This window comes from Harpia harpyja, chromosome 1 (assembly GCF_026419915.1).
Source record: "Harpia harpyja isolate bHarHar1 chromosome 1, bHarHar1 primary haplotype, whole genome shotgun sequence".
Taxonomy (NCBI): domain Eukaryota; kingdom Metazoa; phylum Chordata; class Aves; order Accipitriformes; family Accipitridae; genus Harpia; species Harpia harpyja.
The window spans coordinates 103,819,138-103,843,256 of record NC_068940.1 but is presented as its reverse complement, the minus strand read 5'-3'; the positions used below and the strand labels follow the sequence as shown (position 1 = coordinate 103,843,256).

The window sequence follows — 24,119 nt, the reverse complement described above, 5'->3', positions numbered from 1 at the left end:
TCATACTAATCTCAACCTAACTCTGCTAATGATCTCAGTGATGGCCACGGTGGCTTTGGCAGTGCCCCAGGCAAGATGATAATGAGGGACTTTCATCCCCTGAAAATCCTCCATTGGAGTCCTTCACTATCTGTTTATGGTGCACATATAAAACCAAACAAAATTATCATGATACACAGCATTTCACAAACTGAACCGATAGCAAAAAGTTCAACTTGTCCTGACTTCAGAATCTGCTGGGTAGAAGCTATGGGCTCAAGTCAGGGATGGGACAACCTGTGAAATGCTCAGTACTACAGACACCTTCAAATTAGGTTTGAGCAGTCCAGGAACTGTCTTTTCCTTGCTGCCTTCCTTGTCTATGATCCTGTGCTGTGACTTTAGCAGATCTCACAAGCTAAGCTGAGCATGATGCTTAGCAATTTTAAAAGGAATATAAAGAGGAAAACCAACTGGTAGAGACTGCAGGGATGCCGTGAATGACAGATGTTCTTTTCTTTAAGACATAACAGGGAAAATGACATGATATTACTTCTAGAAAACTGGCATTATAAGTGATGTGCCTTGGGAGGTTTGTTCATTAGTGGCCATTGAAGATTGTGATGGAAATAGGACAATAGCATTGGCATCATAGTCATATTCGAGGACAGAGCAGATGCACAGTATAAAAGTGAGCTCCTTCTGCTTGGGCTACAAGAGCTCCAAATTAGAACGAGAATCTCAACCCAAAATACTGTGTTTTACCTCACTTGTATGGATCATGAACCGTGAGTCCTGAATGAACCTTGGCCTGTCAGAAAAAGTCAGAACCTTTCTGATGCACCAGAATGAATATTCAGGTTGAAATGAAGTAAGCAATTAGAGAAGATTTGCACAGTTTCTGGTTGCATTGCATATGTCTTACTCGGGTGTGTCTAAAACCTAGATGAGGACACAGAGTTATGTAATGAAAAGCAAGAATAATGTGAGAACATGCCCTGTAGCTCTCTCTTGAATCCTTGATGACCCTTCCTTCCTGTGATTAAATGAAGAAAAACTCACTAAGACAGAAAAGATCACCCTTTTAATATGCTGTAAAGTCTCTCAGTCCATCTAAGTTTAGGCAATATGTAAACTGAAAATATAATTGCTTTAGGACCAAGACAGACTCTTCCTGGAGGCAATTCAGCCCACAAGAGATCTGAATTAACCTCTGAAAAGCCTCTCTTTCCAGTGGCTATACAGGAAACTTATAACAATTACATGCCTAATGAGGGTACTTCAACTAACTGCTTGCATTTAGATGGGTTGAATCAAGGTTTAGTAATTACTTGGAGTCCTTAAGCAAAAAGAGAATTGAACTTCATCAAGTTTCCACTCCTAGAGCTCCCTTGTAACTACTGCAATAGCAAAAGAGGCTCTTTGAATGAAGAGGAGACTGCGCCTCTTAAAAAAAAGGGTGTCTTTTCAGATTCTTGATGTTTGAAGATGTAGGGAGTGATTAATCTGACATATGTGAGATGTATCCTTTAGGATGAGGTGAATTGCACCCCTGCCTCCATTATTGGTTTGACCTACACAGACTGCAACGGAAGTTTAAGTGTTGGTGACTACTTCCAATGTAGATGTCTGGACTGGAGACATCTAACACAGAGGAATCCTAGCCTTATTGTTATTTTTCCAGGGTCTTCCTGAGCAGGGAATAAAGCATAGGATATGCCAGCCAGAGCAGGCAGTACATCTGGAAGACTTTGGAAGCTGAAATTCTTTAAGATCTGCTGATGACCTTCCCCCAATTCTTGCAGTTACCAGAGAGACAGAGAGAGCTCCATAAAGCAAGGATTAGGAAACTTGTTCCTCCTTTGGGGGAAGGTCCTAGTGAGATCTTGCCAACCTTCCCTGCTATCTGCTTACAGGAAGGAGCAGGAGAACTACTGCCTGGTGCCCAACACCACCCACATGTTTACCGCTGATCAGAAAAAGCATTTCTGAAACTGCACACCCATGAATTCAAATCCTCCTTCAGACAGGATGGAAGTTTGGAAATTATCCAGATGTTTTATCTCACCTCAGCAGGAAGGCTTCTTTAGAGAGAAAGAAAAAGCTTAACAACTGAGAAATTTTCATCCCTTTCTTATCTTCTAATAGGCTCAGCCAGCAAGCTGAATCTTGAGAATTTAGAAGTTTATGTCCCTGACCAGATTAAATATGCCTTGGGCTATTAAATCAACCAGACTGCTCCAGGCTTGGGTGCAATGTTATGTATCTATCATGAATCTGGTTCTTTTTTCCTAATTTGCACTTTCTTTTTGTTTACACCTGTCACTTGGCACCCTCTTACTCTGAGAAGGTGAGGATCGGGGTCTATAATTGTAACCAAACCAATTTCAGCCAGACTTAGGCATTGACATGTGGTTGTGGCACACAGAACTCCTGAAACATATGGGACTCAAAGTGCACTTGAACTTTGCTTTTCACTTTTTCTCACATTATCCATGTTTGCATCTCATCTTCTCTGAATCCTGGCAAAATTGGGCATCAATGGTAAGGAAAGACCTTAACATACCTTCATTAAAAGCATTGTTCTGGCCTAACTCAGTTGTTAGTGGGAATCTGCTGACCACCAAAAACCAAGAGGCCTTCCTTGGTATGAGAGAAGATGCTAGGAGTTCACTTTAAGCTTAGGTCTCCAACCAAAGCTGAAAGCTGTGGGAAACCTTGACCTCAGCCAACAGCAAATACTTTATCTGCTTGCTCTCATTACCTGGAAAATCTTCTTGGCATGATAGTCATCAACTTCAATGTTCACTTCTTTCAGGAAGTTCTTGAGCTCTTTCAAGCTCATCTTGTTGTCTTTGTTTTTATCAGCTTTCCGCAGGCAGGTATGAATCCAGCTGCAGGATGATGTAAGGAAATCTTTCCAGGTCAGTGCCTAGCCTAAATACCACCCTTCTGCTGCCCATGGCAGAGGGGGAGGGGGGAGAATATCTTCTAAAGACTCTGAACCACCTCTCCAGCTGCTGTAAATCAGCATGCTACCACTGAACAGCTTACATCATCTCACCTTCTGCTCTGAAAGAGCAAAATGGTGCTTTGGCAGAAGCAAAATGTGCTGTAATACAAGCGACCGTGGCCCAGGAGAAGCTTTTCACCATCTGGCCAAGGCCAGATCAGCTCTCTTTACCCTGCAGGAGTTTCTGGCCACAGCCAGAAACAGTCTGATTTCTCTTTTATGACAGAAAGTGCATTCTGCTCCAGAATGTTAAAATGGGATAGAGGAAGGATGAAAAGAGCTCCCAAGTGGAGCTTGGTAAACCCATTGTTATAGATTTGATCAATATTCAGTATATCAAGGTGAACACTCAACAGAGATTCTCCAAAAGAAGCACTAATATTAAATTTTGGGGTCACCTTCAGCTTCCGTATTTTTTTAGGGATTTCTGCTTGTATGTCTTAAGAACTTTGTTGTGAGCAGAATCAAACCAAACTTTGTGGGTCTTGGCTTCCCCTCATGAAATGCACAGGGTCTATTACTGTATTGTACCGTGATAATGGTTCATAAGAGCTTGGTTTATAATAACTTCAGTATATCTACGGATCTGGAGTAATTACTTTGGAGTAATTATTTTTTCATTAAAAAATGAACTTTTTAATGTGATGCCAGATAATTTGAACTGGGTCTCTTATGATCTTTCAGTCTCTTGGGAAAATAACGTTGGACAGTTGAGATACCTTGCAGTTTTAAACAACAAAACACAGGCTTTTTGCGTTGCTTTACTGTCAAATAAGAAAGGTCATCCAGAAAAATCTCCTATTTTTCAATAAAAAAATGATCAAAGTAACAATTTGATCTCCATGAATGTAACCTTCCACATCTTGCATAGGAAGCATTCCTTCAAACTCATTCTAAAAAAATCTTTAAGCAGAGTAAACCTCAGGATTAGCAAATACCAGCTGAGGCATATAGTACCGTAACGTTTTAACTGGGCCTTTCAAAATAACCCCCAAAAAGGGCATTAACTGACAGCCTTAGGGACTGTAGATGTAACCCTGAAACAGAGTATTCACCACAGCTACCACTGCATTCAAATATTTCCAAACTATGGAGATATGTGTAAACTGTTTGTAAGTATTGTTTGTCTCATGGAAAGTTGAACTTTCGGTCTTTAAAAATCTTGGCAGGTGCTACGCAATGACCTCAAACCACATCCGTCTTAGCCTGGCAATATTAATATTCCCCTTCTTTAGACACGGAAACCGAAATAAAGAGAGGCTACATTTCCCCAGCTCCCAGGGACACAGCAGGGCCCTGAACCAGGGTCTGGCTTGGACTGATTCTTCCCAGAAAACAAAGTTCAAGTCATGAAGCTCCCATGCACAGAGGATGCTCTGCTGAGAGCATAACACCATCCACTCCGAGGTGGAGAACACCCCCTCCACCAGCTGTGCTCCAAAGAGCATCTGCTCAGCATGTCAAGATGGTGCCAATGGTGGTGCCACCCATTCATACCCGTCCCCCGCACCTCGGCTCCCCTTCATAGCCTTCCCTAAAAATAACAGGCTGCAGTAACATGCAACTCTAGCAAGCCAAAAGGAAATCTAGTCTGTCATGGCCAGAGGTGAGCAGCACGGTTGGATAATACTAACTGTGTGTAGAAACTACTCTTTTTGCTCTAACCACTGCAAAAAAACAGCTTTTTTTAAAAGTCTGTAGTCATTTCCACTGATCATGAGCACCTAGAGGTCATGCACATATCCAAAGTCGACTCTGGAAGGCAACGTGTGGGCAGCAAATGCATCTGTAAAAGAGTATGCCCGGGTCCTGCCTGCGAATGGAGGATGCTTTCCTGTTATATCCTTTCCAGGGAGGCTGAGCAATGTAGGAGAGAAATCAGAGAGCCCACCAAGAGCACAGGCACACAGTGGGCACTCTCGCTGCAAGGATGAGCAGCAAAGAGAGAAAAAGGAGACTACAGACAACCGGGGCCTCAGCCTGTTGTTTCAGCAAACAGCAGCATTCAGTCCCCAAAACACCCAAACTCCCCATGCATCTGGATCCCCTCAGGTTTGAGAGAGCTTAGAGGAGCTGGATGAACTAAGCACTTCAGCTGAAATTCTTCTCATCTGATACATACATCATTTTGCAGCCCTGGTTGTGGGTCTTCCTTTCACCTTAAGCACCTATTTGGGCCTGGGTGGATTAGGAAAAAGCTGCTCCCATTCCTGTATACATCCAGAGAGAGCCTGCTTCCTGCCTCTTGTTTTTAAAGGATCTGCCAGCTCCAGCGCTACCAGCTTTCTATTAGAAACCAAAGAGGGATGACTGAAACTATCTGGCAGATATCCCATGAATGTGCTTAGAACAGAAATGCTGCAAAACTTCTGGTAAGAGCTTTCCCACCAGAAGAAAAGCTCATACATAAATCCCAGAATCAAAGCAGATGGTACCACACTACTCAAATGAAAAGTCCCCTGTATTTTGTGGTCTAAAGTCTTCCCTGCACACATACCTGCAATATTTGCTAAATAACCTATGCCAGCTTGTTGCAGGGTTGAATCTGAGGCTTAATAAAACAGTACTGTATGTATAAGAACATCAGAAGTACTCATCAAGCGTGTGGGAGTTTTATCTTTGTGGGAATATAGGACTGGAAAGGACACATAAGACATTAAATAGAGTCCCTTGCTACCACAGGCAACTCTGTCATGTTATAAACTGAACAAACCCCATCTGAAACTAGCAAGGTTTTTGCTTTCAATACTTGTTTTCAAAATCTTGCACATTCCTTACTTGCTTTGCAAGGTTTTGGAGGCTGGAAAAGATACACTGCAAGGCAATTCTCCAGTCATGGGGGACAGGCAGGGGACCCAACACTTCTCATCTACTGACTCTTCCCCTTCTGTGCTCACAGATGTGGAGAACGCTTGTGAGGTTTAAGGGAGATCTGAGTAAGCCCACGCTGCCAAGCAAACCCAGTGAAGACAGACTAAATTTAAAATCCCAGGCTTTAATTAAACTTCATCAAATTTCAAATGAGAAATCATGCTGTTCTGTAATTCCAGGTTACGTTAAATGGCCTGAGACAATCCCAGATTGGAAGCCAGCACTGCACGGTAATTACTCTTCCAGAAATACGGCTTGCCTACCCACCCTATTTAGCTTCGATTCTGCTTTCCAAAGACAGAGAGGCACTTTTCCATGCTGGAAATTTACAGCCTTCTTCCCTTGCAAATGTCATTGTTATTTTTCCCCCCTTAGCAATCTTGTCTCTTCTTATGGGGAAGTTTTTCAGCAATATATTCAATTTGACACGCTCCAGGGACAACTTTCTGTAGCCCAGATTTTCCCCACACACTGTTGGGCGGGGGAAGCCTTCACATTCAAAAGGAAAACTGCCAGGGTGCAACATTTCCAACAGCACCGAAGTTTCAAGATTTCAACTTGTCTACGGACTGCTCCCTACCACCATGGACACACAACTGATAACACTGCTGAGGAATGACTTTATAGCCTAGAGCTTGAAAAACCATCCAAAAAGACACTCATAGTGCAGGAGATAAACACAGCATCCCATGCACATCAGAACTAACGGAGTCTGATTCCTTTAAATGAACAGCACTATGGTTGTGCAAGTGCTTATTAGACTTCAGAGAATCCACAGAAGAGTAAAGCCTGATGAAAGCTCAGCGTTTATGTGCCGTCTCCTTCATCATCAGTACATTATTACCCAGCAGGGAACCCACATGGAGTGAAGCCTTTACTGAGGGCAAGACTCCCTGGTGCTGGCTCAGGCTCAGACTCCAGCTTTGTGATTTTCCCCAGCTGAGGATTTTGCATCCTCTCCACAGATGCTTTGATGTTGAACAAGGCATGAAGCTCCCGCAGCCTTCTCTCACTGAGAGCACTATCTGGTTTCCTTGCTGATAGCTGGATGCCTATCTTTGTGAGGCTTAATGGAACTTCATATTTTATGACTGCTGTGGCTCTGTCAAATCAGGGTGAAATCAGCCAACAGGTTCATATGTCACAGTCAGGGCCTCAGACACACAGGGACTGCAGAAAATCCATCAAAACCTGCACTCACAGGTATCCTCTCTTTTCACCTGGATGTGAGACCTGTGGCCACAACACAACTTATTGAGCAAAATGCAGCCCTGGGGAAAATTCTGTGTGAATTCAGCAGAGCCAGGATTTCACCCAATAACTAACTCACTCCCCATTTCACAACTAATTCACTCTCATTTCCTGCTCTGCTACTTTTCCCTTCTGATGTCTGCAGCGTCACTAGAGCAATTGCAAATTCTTTCAGGGCAAAACTTCCTCCCGCGCTGAGGCAAATAAGAAGTAATTTCACTAAAGTCAGTGGAGCTACCCCAAAGTAGATTTGGCAGTCAGAAGAGGAGAATCAGTCCCCTCGCCTTGTATTACTGAGAAACATGACAAACAGTACGGGCTTTTCATGCTTTGCCAAGAAGTGCCTGTCCTGGAGTTTACTGCAATGCAAGTGAAACAGACCCCTGAAGAATACAAAAAATAATGATTGTTTTATCTGGAGCTCCGTGAAAGAGGCAATTCTTTGCTTAAGGAGCTATGTGAAGCCTGAATCCACTCTTGCTTGTATCACTGTAAAACAGGGGCAAAAAAGCATTGGAAACCAGGGAGTTTGCCGGGGTGCATAATCAGTGTGAGAGAAAACTCAGTGCCCAGGGCCAATAGGAAAAAAGGGGGTTAGTCTACTATCTCCACCCACAAAGACAAGTGCTTCTTTGTCTGCAATTAATCACTTTATAAGGCAAAGGATACTGTTGGAGTTTCTGTTTCTGGTTCATGGAGTTGCTGTGGGCTATGATTTTCCCAAGGCCAGAGATCCAGTGGTTGGCATCATCCTCTGAACTTGCAATGAGGTCCAGGTTTTTCCGCTGGTCTTTGAAAATGATGGAAAAGCAGCGATACTCTGGGACATCCTTGGCGTATTTTTCCATACCTTCTGTTTTATGGCCTGACCTCACATCCCGAATATCTTCAATGGAGACTGTGGAAAGAAAGTAGAGCCTGCTGTCAGCAGGGGTTCAGTCAGTCTCATCTCTACTTGGAGAGGAATATTAAGAAATTACTCTTTCTCCTTTTCCTGCAACCCCTGGAGGATTCCCTTCCCTTTCCCCCCTTCCCCAACCTTTGGTACTAAAGAAAGCTCAAATCAAAAGGAGAAGAAAGAGCGAGAAATTTTAAAAGGAAAAACTCTTTCCCCATGTTCTTTATTTAACAAAGAAGCAGAATATGCACTAGATGCCACACTGTGATATCATGTTTGAGATACAAACCACTGCTGAGAGTTTGGTTCCAGTCCTTGGAGCATCCCTGTCTTGATCTCTGCCCCAATCTGAGAGTGGGGAGAGTGGAGCTGTGCCTCCCTATGAACATCACCTCACAGGAAAATGAGAGGTGACTTCAGTAAAAGGAGGACAGGGACCAAAATAGTTATTCTTTAGTTTGCAAAAAAGTGAAAAGGTAAAATTTAAAATCCCATCTATTCTTCTCAGTCACAGTAGTGCAAATTAGGGAGGCAAAGACCAAAGCTTCAGAGCAGTTTGGTGTCACCCGTATGCCATTCTCACCCCTGTCAAGGGTGGACTTGATCCTCTTTGCTGCAAGAAAGCAGAATACTGCTTTCAAGACCATCCTTGCCCATTTTCATCTCTGCCCCTCAGCTAGTGGAAATGAGCCCTGAAGTCGCACCAAGTTTGCAAAATGCACACACAAGGCAATCCAGAAAGAGCGATGCATTCAAGAGACTATGTTATTAAACAAATGTAAGTAACGGAGACACCCCTACATTGCCCCTGAGAGCATGCAGGTGCCCTCAAACTGCTGAAATCAGGCAAGCTCCCAGCAGCATGCACACCCTCTTTTTGTCTTTCATGGGCCACTTAATACATCCTCAAAGGGCTGAGAGGAAAGGACAGAAACTGCTTAATCACGTTTGACTGCTGAGGAACTTAACACTCAAGTAGGGATGGCACCTACACACAATAAATGGCAAAAATGTTTGCAAAACAGTGTTGGAGTCCATAACTGAGAAAGTCTCATTGCATTTTCTTGGGTGGGAGACAGACCAGTTAACATTTTGCAAACATCTACCAATACCATCTTGGGGCACACATAGAAAAGGCAACACATCTGAGAGATATTCAGCCATCTTCTATAACAAGCATGCCAAAAAATAGATATAATCACAGGAATTTGAAAAAAAAAAGTTAGCTTAACTTCTCCTCTACCTCAAACTGTAAATTACAGGTAAAAATGATTTCCTGTGTCACAGATGCATTAGATCGATTTTATTTGTGCTTATCTTGAACAAGCTTTGTTGAAAAGTAGTCCATAAGTGTAAAATATCCCCATTCTTTAGCTGAATAGGAAAAACTTGCCTTTAAACACCCATTTTATCCACTCCTTCATTTAAATTGGTGTAATTTCACCATGTGCCCAGTTCATTCAAAGTCAACATTGCAGAAAAACACAACTCAGTATCCACTCTGCACGTTTTTTGCACAGCTGCCCTGGGATCATCCAAAAATCATCAGATGCTCATTAGAGTTTGAAAACTTTCCTTTTTTCCCTGAGCAGTCATGATAATACTCAGCTGCTAGGGGGAAAAAAAAAAACAAAACAACAAAAAAAACCCACCCAGAACTTCAAAAATCAGTGGCTTTCCAAAAGCAACATTTGACATTTGCTTTAAATTCTCACCAAATGTTGGGGTGGTCAAACATCTTCCACAGCACTTTGCTGGTTTGGTTCCTATACAAGAGCATACCATGAGGACCCTCCTAGGGCTGGCAAAGCTCCTCCCTGACAATTATGAGCAATTATCTTTGTGTGGTCTTTTATTATCAGTTCATAAAGGCCAATGGTTGATCAGTCGGAGGGGAGGGGAGGAAAAGGTTGGGTTGGGATGGGCTGCTGTGGAATTACGTTATCTGGCCAATTTACTGTAGAGTGAAAGTTTATGGTTTTGAGTACTAAAACCATCCTTGAAAGAAAAAGGCTGCAATTCCCTTGCAGCTCGGCTGCTAATGGAGAGCCTTGCTAGTGATTTTGCCCATTAACTAGGACATTGGGCAAACAATAGTGATTGTGCCTCAAGTAGAACTACACCCTTAGTGTAAAGGATGCTATCATGTCTGGACAGATTCAGTTCAGTCAAAAAGTCTAAAGTTTAGTTAGGCTCCTTTTAGAGCCAATGGGAAAAAAAGAAGCTTTTGGAACACAAATGTTCTGTCCTATTTAGACGAAAACTTTAGAGTAAGATAAATCATACCCTTAATCCACAGCTACAGTGGACCCTTGATCAGAAAGGAAGTCCAGGCTGAGCATCTCAGATGCAGATGCGTGCCATGCAAATGGTCCATAAGTAGGTGATTCTCCTCCACTCCCAGTCTCTTCTGGTTATGGCAATGCAAGTGGAAGGATCATCCTGTTGTTCCTCATCACCTGCCAGGTGCTCACTACTCCTTGGTTCATAAGAGTTATTGCCCCTTCAGAATGGCTAGCTAGTCTGTTTGTGCAATCAATCCCTAAACTTTGGGTTGGCAACGACCTAGTGTTTCCAAGACTAGAAAATCTGATGTTAAATATTGGAAATTTAGAACGGATTCTTTGGAACCCATTACCTGGCAAAGTGAATCCACTGGAAAAGAGAACTGTGTGGGAGGAAAAAAAGATTGAAAACCTGTGTCTGGAAGGGCTGGCTTGATCTCTTTGGGGTATGCTGAGAAGAGGATGATAGAGGGCACAGAGCTCCTCAATGCAGAAAAGGTACAAAGAAGGCTGAAGAACAGGATTGGTGTCTACCGTAGCCACGCAAGAGACAAGGAGAGAAACTATCAACACAGGAACTGTTAAAAAAGCAGGGTGAGGGAGGACACTTTTTAAAGCTTTCCATAGCTTGGTCGTGTGTACTGCTTTCATCTATCAATAAAAAAGCTGAAGCTAAAGGAGTCAGCCCAAGCCATCTGCAAATGTTATCTCTTTTCTGGAAAATCTTAACCCAGCATGAGTACATTATCAGCTGCTCCCAGTGAGCATACTGTATTAGCAGTCCCAAACTGTGTGCTCAGCTGAGCTATCTGCAAGGACAAAACAGAAATAACTGGGGGACAGAGACATTTCACAGCAGAGGAACACTTACAGCAAATACCCATCAATCACGTATCCCTGCAACCTCCCTGTTCCTTCCCCATCATGCCACCGTGGGGAGGTAACCACAAGCAGAAGAGAATCTGGAAAGTTTGCATCTAGTTCTCCTGAGTGTTTATGTCTGCTGAAGAGGTGGTTTGTGTAAAGCCCAAAACATGAAGCACAACACAAGGAAGCTTGTGTCCTTCCTGGCCTCCAGACATCAAGTCAAACAGGTTACATCCTGGTCAGCCTTCCTGGCTGCTGTGGATGACGCTTGGCCAGTGCCACAGCTGAAGGCTCCCCACTGACATGGACATACAGCAACATTCCCTGGAGCCGGTGAAATTACTCCTGTCTGAACTAGTCTCAGGGAGATGTTGAGAACTTTCTTTTTAATCCTCCTTTCAATTTTCACCACTGGATACTGTCCTTGTCCTCCTCCCCTGCTAATTCTCGGACCTTCTCCTGTTTCACCCATGGCATTAGCAGGCAGGTATGAGTCAGGTCTGCAGGATGCAGGAGGCCAGTTTTGACAGCCATGATGTTTTCAAGCAACCAACATGTATCTTTTGACTTGGATTTCTCTCTTCGTGGCTTTCAAGGAGCTTGCTGTTACACTTGCAAGCTCATCTCCTCATGCAGAAGGAAAAGAAACACCTCTCAAAGGAAAACAAAAGCTGTGATTCACACTGCTGTGCCTATAACCAGACTTAGAGAGTCTGCAAGTACCCAAGTCCAAAACAGTGACCCACAAAACCTTGCTGAGCAGGTGCAGAGCCTCACCTGTGCCTCTGCCTGACCCAAAAGTTCCCCTGTGCCCCAGAAGTTAGTTCCTTCCTTCAAGTGGCCCCTGCACAAAAGGCTTCCCACCTCTCTCCAGCAGGACCTGGGCTGGCCTGACCACCCTCCACAAGGTGCCCTCAAACACATCGCAGTGCAAGGATTTCAGCCCTACACACATGTGGAGCAGGGATGGATGTTCGTGTGAGAACCATTCCTGCAGGAAGCAGTAGGGAAAGGGACATAAATTCAATCTCCCCATCACTCTACAAGCTGTAACCCCAGAGCCTTCAGGCACGCATCTGAGTCACATGCATGCACTATGAGCCATTGGGCAGCCAAAAATACAAGTGTTTAAGAGCCAGAAGGACAAGCCTGACAATGTGCTTAATGATTAGAGCACTTGTCTGAGAGATGAGCCCTGGCCACTGGCCTCTCCATCTCTTCTCGCATCACTGCTCCTCAGGTGAAATGTCCGGACCGTGCTGGGAGCATGGACAGTAAAACACTTTGGTAATCCTAAAGAATACAGGGAAAGGAGGAACGAAGGCAGAGAGCAATCATCCTTTGCATTCCTCCTGTTTGACAGGCAGCCCTTTGAGAGGAGATATTTTGTCAAGAGTCTTACAGAAAAGAGAGAGAACAAGGAATTTAACCTGCATCTCCTGCAAACCACTGAGCATGTGAAGGACAAGGACCAAAAGGTGCTTCTCCTTCCTTGTGCCTTTGCTGATAAAGAGGGAGAGGAGGGTCAATGTACAGACACTTGGAGGCACTGCCAGAACAGCTGTCCTTGAGTTACTCATGAGGGGAGGGGGGCAGTTTTTTCAGTCTGGGGGAAATACTCCTCAGATCCTTTCCTTTCCTTATCCTACCTCCCTGTCATTAACAAGTGACCTCTGCAATGTGGCATTCAGTCACGCTGAATTACTCCATCCCGCTCTAATTGTCTCAATAAGTCACTTCTGTTTACTGTCAGGAAATGCAGATGAGAAATGTACTCAGCTGTTAATGGCTTGCACCATATTTGCACACGTCTGCAGAGAGATCAGACCTTCACCAGCTGCAGCTCAGCCAGGCTGGCTTAGCATCTTGTCAAGAACAGATGAAAGCTGCTACCTGACCCCAGGACTGCCCTGCCAGCCAGGATGGCTGCAGCGAGACTACATGAATTTCACAACACACTGAGCACATAGGGCAAACTGGCACTGTGTGCTGCTTCTCTCTTTGGTTTCACCCCAGAAAAAGCAGTTTAGTTGATTTCAGTTTCACCATAGGCGGCTGATGCTAATGGCCAAACGCAGCTGGGATCAGGACCTTTGTAATCAGCAGGAGCTGGAGCACTGTCAACTCCTTGGGCTGGGAACACCAAAGGTTATCCATCACCATCATCCCTGAGGGATGCTTTAACATAATGATTCAAGGGTGGGTTTAGCATGAACCCCACTGTGCTGTGCCTTCTTAGCCCTGACCGCATTGCTCTTTCATCTCCCTGTGCGTGAATTACTGCAGGTCCCAGCTGCTGATTCCTCATCCATTCTCTTCTCTCCCCCTCCACTGACTTGCTCAGCACGTTGTTTTAACTTGAGAACTGCTGCACAGCAGTTTGCCCGCATTGCTGGTGTGTATCACCAGCTGACAACCAGTGATATAATGCACATGTAATTTTACAGGTTGTTTCGAAATACCTTTTAATATAAGGTCTTTACCCAATCTTTCTGTCTACCCATCAACGCTTGGAGCACTGATGTAAATAGAGTGATCTCTATTTACATTCCTTCCACACATCACAACCAGAGCCCTGCAAACTATTTCTGCAACTAGTTCCTACTTCTCCTGCCATTACAGTGCTGCTAAATTTGGATCTAAGGCTCTCAACACTTCTGTCTTTGCATTTAACACACACTATGGAGAATAAGGTCAATATTTGTCAGCACACTGCTTGTGATGAAAACTGTCCCAGCAATGCATGCGGTGGCCTGATTCAAAATTAAATCGAAAAAACAGGCAGCTCTGCATTTGAAATGACTTGTTTTATGGGTTGAGTGATTTTGATAAAAACTAATGAGACCAACAGACAGACGGTTTTGTTTTCACAGCTGACGGCTGCCTTGCATAACACATTCACATCAGCAAATATTTTTCCAGGGACAAATACATGTCTGACCATGAAGCAATGATTCCTAAAGAAACTGCCTAACCAGCTCCAGAAGGAAGGTGTTGGTGCAGTCAAATGCCTGCTGTGTGTATACAGGCTGCTGAGAGTTTCTGTTGACTTTAGGCACTTATTAGGAACAATTTAAAAGTTTTCACTTTTTGACTTCAGCAAGCACAGAGCAATATCACGTCCTTTCTGTTCTTCTGCAAGCAAGTTCAGGGCATTAATTCAATAGAGACAATCGTTCATTCTTCCACAAAAATGGCATGGTATGTTCATTGCATGGCATTTTAAGGGTGTTCCTAAATTTCACAGGAACTCAAAAATGAAGGAAAAAGCTTTCTGCTGAACACTGGTAGTAGGCTATACACATAAAGCTTTTGTACTAAGTTTAAACCATGCAAAAATATCCTATAATTGGGTTAGAAGTCAGAGGAACTGGAACAAATTGTGTGCATTTTTAATAGTAAGGATAATTAATCATTAGATCAAAATATCAATTACATTACTTTAAATAATAATACAATCATCACTTGCAACATTTAGTTATGCAACTGAATTTAGCTCACCTCTGTAAATTGCTCCCAAAACTAATTCTTTTAACCAAAATACAGAAAAAAACCCCAAAAATAGTAGGTTTTATGTAAAGCTTTTGGCCAGAAATTGAAATACTTCAGCCAAAACTCCTAAACTTCTTTCTTGACTACACAGTTCGTGACTCAATGACGCACCCCCAGTGAGTCATCATCCTTGGTGCAGTGTGTGAAGCTCACTCATGGCTGTCACGGGAAACGTCATCTCCCTGAGCCTCCAGCAGAGAAAGTGTGCAGGAGGTAGCAAAGCACCAGCTTCTCCAGGGCTCCACGGCAGCACCCCTAAACCTAAACAACTCATTCAGTCTTCTCCTTCTGGCTTCGAATATTCTCTTTCTCCACCAAACGCTCAAAAGGATGTTTCACTGGAAAGTTTTCAACAATCCCTACAAATCCCCAAGTTCAGAGAGTTTTTAAAGAGATTGAGTGTGGCTTAAGTGAGCTCACGCTAGGGATTTCAGCTGGTTTAAGAAAAGACTTTCAAAAATTGATTTCGCTGAAAGCAGCACATACCTTTTTTCTCTTTTTTTCACGTAGATTAGACCTGATATTTGACCACAGCTAAACAAGACAGCGTTATGGACAGGCTGCTGCTCTTTGAACACAAGCCCCTCTGCCTCCTTTGGCTCCCCTTCCTCGCACCATAGTGATGCTCAGGAGTGAATTGGCTCTGATTGAAGTGTCCACCTTGCACAAACCTTTTCTTTGCACCAAAACTGTTAATCCTGCCATTTGAACCCTGTTGTCTCGGCCCCAGGGAGAAAGCTGTCCCATGTGTAAAAGCCTCATGGGCCAAAGAAGCATCCACCCTGACCATGGCTATAACAGAGAGAGAACAGATAGCAGCAGTGTTTTTAAGGGCCCAGTATGCAGCTCAGACACAGAATGCAGCAGGCTATGGTGAAAAAAGGATTCTTAAAGGTGCTTTTGTGCAACCCTTCATGTCCAGCACTCCTATGTTTCTGTGGGAGCCGACAAGAGAGTACATACAGGGCCTAACATATTTGTTGGAAAACTGACCACTTAAGATACTTCAAGGACTTTTGGAAAAAAACTGTTCCCTTGGGCCTAAATACTGAACACTGGATTATGGATAATAAGGAAAAAATGGATTAGGTGCTACCTGCATAGAAACCATATTGGAATGGCAGCCTACCCCCAAAAAAGCCCTGTGGGTAATACAGCTATCAAGACAGCATCCAATCTAAATTTCCAGTTGTTTAAAATAAAGACAACAAAGGAAGGTACTGCTTGTACCCCATGTACCTGATCCAGGCAAAATCTGTGCCTGTGACCACCCTGATATGTTGGGGTTTTTTAACTTCAAGCATCTGAGATTCTTCTGTCTAACCTTGGCAGTCCCCAGTTTTATCTACTAGACACCACCATACAAGGGTTTACAAATAGCTTTTCTGCATGATTATAAGAACAGTAACAGGAATAACAGGAAACTGTCCAAACAAAAACATAACCCTTACCGTACCCAGACTTTGCTCCTCTGAGATTCCTCCATCTGCTTGCTCTCAGCAATGCTGCAGATAAGATTAGACCCGAGTTTCCATTCTGCTCGTTCTTTTTCCTTCCTAAAAAAGGCAGCTTATCTGCAGTTTTAGAAAGGCTTTGTACTAGAGGGCAAAGTTACTGCCTGTTAACAAGGAAGGGTGACCCTCTGGGGAGACTCGCCTTGAAGTCCCTGATTTTGAGTATCAAATCATGACCCTGCACTCTTCCTCTGCTTTTTGATTGCCTACACACACCAAACCAAATGAGAAGGCAGCCGTAGTGATAGAGCCTGCCAGAGGACACAGCACTAACCAAGGGTAGTCGTCTCTATACCTAAACCCAAAGCAGCCCGCTGAAGTCAAAAGCTTAAGAAACAAACTCAAACCCAGTAATCACTCTGAAAACTTGGGGATGGAAGGTCTCAGAGGACCAACAGAGGAGAAAGGCATGGGAAAACAGATGTCCTTGGCATTATGGCTAGGGACTGGGCGGGTGTCAGTGCAGTACTCATCTCTGGTTGACTTCCAGCTTCAGGTGCATCCACAGCACCTTTCGAAAGCAGCCCCAAGGTGGCCCTCCAACCATCTCAAAAGCTTGCACCACAACTGCCAGCACAGCTTCACATCCTCCCAGGAGTGTGTGGAGGACAGCCTGCCCTGGCATGCTTGGTAGGTCAGCCTGGCACCAGGCATGCTCCCATAGCCAGCCGGGTGTACGGGTGCAAAGCCAGCCCAGCTGGAGCCCTGCCAGAGCTTGCTTTTTCAGAGCAGCAAGGACAAGCTCTGCCTTGACTGCCTTGTCTCTCTTCCTGCTATCCTGATGACAAAAAAAAAAGAATCTCCAGGGAAAGGTGTGCATGCATGGAGACCTTATGGAGCATACATGTGGGTGTGAGTCAGTAGGCAGTATTACTCCATCTTTACTTTGCACTGAGGACACTCCCAGGGCACAGCAAGTTCTCCTTCCTGCCGCCATCTCCAGCAGTGTGGCAACGTTGGTTGTGCCCAGTTAGCAAAGCTTATCTTGAGTGCTGTAAATCCACACCCATGCAGACACACTCCCAGCCTGTGCCCAACACCCAGCTCAAAGGATTCAATCTTGCTGCAGGGCTCTTATTGCAGCTCAGTATATAAAAAAAGTTACAGTTCCAAGAGCTCTCCACACCACTGCCCCAGCAATGGAGGCAATGGGTTCAACCAGTGCTTCTCCAAGCAGACATCAAGGTCCTGGAGCCACAGCACAAGGACGCCCACCTATTTACTTCAGAGGACTAGGTGGGGTCTACACTGTTGCTGGAGATGCTCTCAGCCCCCATAATTTGGAAACTGCTGGCTCAGAGCACAGGAGAGGAAGCTCTGAAAGTCTTTCTTCTCCACTCACATCCTTATTTGTTTTATAGCAAGACATTACCTGGGAAAGGACTTTGCTTTTATATGGGACAGAGCTCAACAGAGCAGGCATTCCTAGGGAGCAAACATCCACTAAGGTCTCTCCATTTGTTCTTGTTATCATGGGTTATTGCATTGGTACCTAAACAGCCCAGCTGAGCTCAGGACCCTGCCATGCTGGGCATGCAAACACACAGTAAGGGACAGTCTCCAATCCAAGGCCTTTTATAGCTAGATAGAGGAGGAGAAAGGAAATGTGTGGGGAAGGATGCACAAAGAGATTAAATGAGGTGCCCAAGGTCATGTGAGAAGAGTGTGGCCATCAGGGTTATAAACCCAACACACTTTGCCCTGCTACCTTACCCCTCCTACTGGAAATCTTATCACTGCTTGTGGGAGGGGATTAATTTGGAAGACCCACCCTTCATTTAGTTAATTGTGATTGCTATGAAAAAAAATTGTGTAGCTAACATGGGCAGCATATACTACATTTCAACATGCCATAAAATATATTCCACGTTATTAATTTACCTCCTGGCTTTACAAGACTGTGATGATTAGTGACAGAGAAATATGTCAGAAAAATACCAAATGAGAAGAAAAAACAGATATAAACAGATATTACACACCCTGCCCGATCCTGTTTTGACTGAACGATTGGGCTCCTGGTCCCAATTATGGCCCCAAGCTGGGCAATGCTGGCACAGAATGGTTTTCCCTGTGTCCATATAAAGGTGACTGTCATATCTGGATGTTTTACAATGGGCCAGATTCTGAGTTTCCAAGATAAGGATGAGAACAGGCTTTCCTTCCCAGAGATATCTCCTGCCAGCCCTTGGGTCTCCACATCTCTGTGGTTCCCTTGTGAGGCTTAAATGCCAGCTTTCCCAGTGGCTGCAGGCAGAAAAGTGTCCTGGCAGAGCCCAGACCAACAGCCCAAGCGCACCATACCACACTGCACATACCCAAGCCATGTCTCACACTGAGCATTAGGGCTAGGGCACCTGAGTAACCTGAACTCTTGCTTTGGGGAGGAAACGAGCCAGGCAGGGCTGCCGAGACCAGCACGGCCCACCCCACAATGATTTTAAGCAGTAGCTCATGCGCTTGGGAAATGTGGCCATTCCTGACATGGTGGATTCCTCACAGCTGTCTCTGGAGCTGACAGCATCACCCAGTCTGTGTGTTACACGAGGTATGAAGGATCTGGTCTCATTGGTCCAAGCCCTACCTCCACACTGCAAGCATAATGGTCCTGGTTCACCCCAAGCACCTCTGCCCACAGCGCCCCATGCCTATGATGAAGCAAACTTTACTTACAGATCTGCGACTCTGGAGACCTCAGCACCTTCTTCGATTCCTGCCATATGGTTTTGCAGTCCTCCTGGAGCTTAAAAAACCTCTCCTTTCTCCAAGAGCCTGACTTCACTTTTAGCAGCTGGCTGCCTTTCAGGAGGAACTTGAGATCCTTGTCATCTTTCAGGCCTGCAGAGAAACAGTAGTGGTAATGTCGTAGGAGTCAACTCAAGAAATGATGCTCATAGGATCTTCCCTTCCACAGGACACTAATGACAGACATAGACAGACCACTGCAGTACAGCCAGGTCTGGGGAGGACAGCAGAGCAGAGACCCAGAAATCTGCCATGCCACACTTTATGCTCACAAAAGAGGCTAGAGCCTTGTAGATTTCTTAGATCTGAGTCCAAAGACTTATGCACTATAATTCTCAGGTGGCTTACAAACATAAAATATCTTCTTCCCAGCAAATATAGTCTAATGTTAGGATGCAAAAACTACAACAAAACCAACAACATAACAGTAAAAGCAGAGGAAAGAAAGTTGTATAACTTGTAATTGGAGTACTGTGAGGAACTTTCAAGTGATTTCAAATCTATTCTGTGACAAATTTCCTTTGTGGAAACAGGAATACACAAAGATATCTCTCTTCCTTCTCCGGCAAGCAGTCCCCTTCCATCCACATGGGAATTTTGAAGATCAGTGTCATGAAGCTTAGGACATACACAGATAAGTTTGGTGACAGGCAGCATCACATCAATAAGGTAGCAATAAGGTAACAACCATGCTCTCCTCATTGCCCAGCAAGTATCTGAGAGGACCTTTATCTTTCTTACCCTACTAGGCCACCACAATGCCAAGTAATGATAACCAGACCTTCTGATTCCAGGAACTTCAGATTTCACATCTTAGCCTAGATTCAGGAAGGCACTTAGACATCTCGAGAGGCAACAGGCATCTACCGAGACTTTGAAAACATAGATTTGGTGTTCTACATGGTTTTGAATGTCTCAGCAGTATATGATTTCCACATACCTAAATACCTTGGAGAATCTGTCCCTCAAAACAACCATTAATTACAGATCTGGAGTGTGTGGGCTGGGGAGGGTGAGAGCATGAAACATGAGAAACACATCCTGGGCTTTCGGTAATAGGCACCTTGCATCTCTCTGACATTGCATGAAAGGCTGGTTCAAAGCTGGTGAAACAGCATGTAACTCTGTAGTACTGACCAAGCACATCCCAACTCAGTGGGATTTTTGCTAGCCTTATCTTGACAATGCAGATAACCACTTGGCCACTTGCAGCCACCTGACACTCACATCATGGGAAATTTCCCAATGCTACATAAACATAACATGGGGTCTCACAAAGCAGAAATCCAAGTTAAAAGTGATTTATGCAATAACGTTTATATTGCAGTGTGACATTACCCTGTGACATTGGGTTTGTTCTTTTCTGGAAGACACAGCTGCCTTGAATTGTTGTTTTTTAAACAGGGCAAGGCAATAAACTACCAAGAATCGCTTCAGGCCTGCTTGAAAAACAAAACCTAGGATGAGATCCAAGTGGCCAAATCCCCAGACTCCTGACAACTCATAAAGGAAACTGAAGTGCCAGATGCTGCAGAGCACCAAGGTGGGTCATGGTGGCTGCAGCAAAAAGCAGCACCATGAGTTTGTAACCAGGATACATTGGCCTAAAGAGAGCATTTTAGTTTGCCAAAGAAAGCCTGAGATATCCATCAGAGATAATATTAGGGGTGTCCAGTGTCCACTCAGTGAGCCACTCACATCATTTTACTGGTGCAGATGCCAAGGAGCATGCCTGGAGCTGAGCTTGGCTGAGGCATCCAGAGTTGAAAGCACCACAGTGGAAGCTGGAGATCCTGAAAAGGTGGCTGTGGCCTCTCTCTTTCCTCTATATTCAATTAGCTATCTCATTAATTAAGTGTCTTCCCATGCTACAGCATCCCCTGGGCCTCTCGGCTCATGTCTGGTCTGGAGGTTCCCAAGAGGAGAATTTGAATGCTTCCTCCTCTGGAAACCTCAGAAAGAAACTCATGAAGGGAATTAAAAAAAACATCTCCTGCAAAGCACAGGGTGAAAGATTGATCCCAGCTATGGGATCTGGGACAACCTCCTGGGTTTGCTGAGGTTCAAGCATGCCCAGGGGTTGCCAAGAGGCCAGACCATCCAGATGAAGGATAGACACCACAAGAGCTTCACAGGTCCTTGGTCTCCTGAGTTGTGGTGTTAAGTCTTTCCCTCCAAGGCAAAGGTCTTCCAAGTGCAGAGAAGATACCACAGACTTAGGCCTCACTAACATCTCTGTGGCACCCTCAAGGTTCCTGGAGAGGAAGCAAACTTCTTCTCTCTATTCACCCACAACATTTCTGTTCTGGCTCCCAGCCTCATTCCTTCTCTTTCTTCAGGTCCCAACCATGCGAGGCATCGTTATGGGACTAGGAGGAAGACACGTCATCCTAGGGTGACATGAGGAGGAAAGCAGGAAAATCATCAGATCCTTTGAATGCCTATGTGCATAAGTGTGTAATGAGAAATCCCTGTTAACTGGGGCATGTTTCGTTACACAGACACTGCATGCAGCATGTGTAACGTGTCATGCTACCTGGACATCTCAAAGATCTGCACCAATGTAATACAGGCAAATCTGGATGGGCACAAGCAGTGGTCAGGGGCAGATTCCTCTCCTCCAGGCTTGATCCACATAGGTCAGACACAAGCTGGAGCTCAGAGTCCTCCATCCTGCTCACTGGCACAGCCCAGTCAGTGCATTAGCGTGGGTCAAAATTCCCCTTCCTCTTCAGAGGGTCTGACTACAGGTTGGGAGCAGCCTTCCCACTCACCCTTGGCCACTGTGCCTGAGCACCAGGCCAGGTTAAATGACTTGGCAAAGGAGGCCACTGCCCTTCACAAGAGCAGGAGGGAAAGATGAAGAGGGATGGTGCATGGTGAAAGCATGGCAAAGATCAAAGATGGCAGGGAGCATGAGTCAGAGGGCAGTGAGACAAGCCAGGGAGGGGATGAGGACAAGCTTGCCTAGAGGAGACAGCGGGTTTGGCCAGGAAAGGGCGAGAGGGCTAATCATGGGTGTCTAACAGCTCTGTCATTGCTTTGACGTGGGAAGCCTTTCAGATAGAGAGCAGTCACCCAGAGTTGATCTCTGCCGGTGGTGACCCCCAGTACTGACTGAAGCACCCAACGGTGGGCCCAGAGGAAGGAGGAGCATCCCCTTAGCTGGGTGGGCACAGCCTGTTTCAAGCCTGCTTTGTGTCCGTCTAGCAGCAGTTCAAGCTCAGACAGCTAAACTGGCCAGGAAAGAGGGACAGTGTTTTGGGCCCTGCCTCCTATGCCCAGTCCAAGCACCGCCACAGACTCTTTAAATGACCTTGGGTAAGTCACTTAGCTTCTCTATTCCTATCTACAAAGCACCAGCATTTTGTTAGGCCAGAGGTGGAGCAGAAGATGCTCTGATCTCCTGATACAGGAACCACAAACACACCCCTGATGTGCCAGTGGGACATTACTCTCAGCTGGTCATTTGAATTGCTTTCCAGAAAAAAACCCCACCTTTTCCCAGCAGAAACCTCATTTGGGCTTTTATGCCTGAACCAGGTCCTGAGCATTTCTGCCCAACAACCCCATGGAGCTGAGGAGGTTTGCAGTCCAGAGCTCCATCTCACAGCAATGGAAACTTGTGTAAAAGAAACCAGAGTCATCATACACATACATCATTTAAAAATTAAAAAATACTGTGCAGCAGGACAAGGATATTGGTTTCCAACTATATAACAACACTAGGCATGAGAAGCACAATCGCCACACTGAAATAGATGTCCAAATCCTGCCTGAAACATGTGGCAGGACTGTGTCTTTCTTAGCATCCTCTGTGAAATACCAAATACATACTTGGGACGCAAAATGCAGAGTGTGTTTCAAGGGTCAGGCCCCCCTCCTTGCAAAATATCAATCACTTTCTAAATGGGATATATTTAGTGTGCAGTAATGTTCAGAGTGAAAATCATGTTTGGCAAAGGTAGGAGTCCCTCAAGCACACACAGCACTGCAATAACCATGAAGTTAATATACTGCACTATGAAGGTTTAGACACTAAGACATCAAAAATCTTAACCTTCGTATTATCCATCTCAGGTTTACAGCAAGCAGGAAACACAATAAAACGATAGCTGTCACGGTAGAAGTCAGGCTTTGAGTTCACTAACGAGATAGAATGATGTCTATAGAAGACAGTGATAATCCGTATTTCTGCATTGCTCACTTGCAAATTTGCTGATCTGATATAAACACATTAATTACAACTGCTACAATACAAGCCTCCTCCTGCCTGCTCTCCCCCTCCCACCTGGTTTAAGGCCGGACATAACTCAGGTTTTCTGGTTTAAAAGGGCAGAAGGCCTTTCTGATAAAATCCAAAGAACTTGGGTGGGTAAATGGCAATTTTCCATTTCCACCTGCCCTCTGTAGCCACAGAAATTAAGGGACTCGCATCCACTTGGGCTGTCTTTCCAGACAGCAGGAACCAGCAATGAGTTCATGGCTGGACACAGAAACTCCCTGGGTTTCCTCTTTCTTTTCATCTGGTGAATGCAGACCTCTGCGTGGTTCCTCAGGCTCTTATAGCAACTGGCAATACACCACTGAGAAGTCCTAAAATCAGGCAGGAAAAGGGCACTGACTTCCCCAAACAACCTCAACCAGCGACAGTTCAGAAAGCCCAGCAAGAAATCTGGAAACCGACCCTTTGCCGAAGAGGTCCCACTTTCTTTGATGCCTCAAACGGAGCGGTTTACAAATCTGGCGGGTGGTTACAGGCAAAGGAAAGGAAAAGAAACCTCGGGAGTTTAAAAATAACCTTGGAGCTGCCTTTAGGGTGGAGCAGTGCCTCTGCGCAGGGAGAAGAGGCAGAAATCAAGCGGATGCCAGAGCGTGGAAGAGCCGGGGGTCTGACCAACTTGTCCCTTACCCAGCCTGATGCCGTTCAACGCGGCCACTCTACGACTCTGCTCCCGTAGGATGTTTTCCTGGGACACGCTGCGCTTGGGCTGCTTTCGGAAGCACTGCATCATCCAGCGTGGGGCTCGGGGAAAGGCGTCGGGAAGGACGGGGGGGCTACGCCACCCCTGCAGGGATCCCTGCTCATCCAGGAGCCTCCGGCGTGCTCGGTGTCAAACCGGGCTCCGAGGAGGGAGCGGAGGCAG

General features: G+C 45.0%; 1 protein-coding gene across 2 annotated transcripts in view; it reads right to left on the bottom strand.

Moving 5' to 3' along the window:
• PLCD1 (phospholipase C delta 1) overlaps window positions 1–24,119 on the bottom strand; it is a 57,396-nt gene that overhangs the window by 24,140 nt on the left and 9,137 nt on the right. The window contains exons 1-4 of one of the 2 annotated variants that reach the window (XM_052807777.1): window positions 23,885–24,109; window positions 18,901–19,065; window positions 7,784–8,012; window positions 2,744–2,873 (exon numbers count right to left, since the gene is read on the bottom strand). In XM_052807777.1, coding sequence (XP_052663737.1) covers window positions 2,744–2,873; window positions 7,784–8,012; window positions 18,901–19,065; window positions 23,885–23,987 — 627 coding nt within the window. In that variant the 5' untranslated portion in view covers window positions 23,988–24,109. Of the gene's footprint in view, window positions 1–2,743; window positions 2,874–7,783; window positions 8,013–18,900; window positions 19,066–23,884; window positions 24,110–24,119 lie in introns of those variants that run through there. The other variant, XM_052807784.1, reaches the window with a different exon arrangement.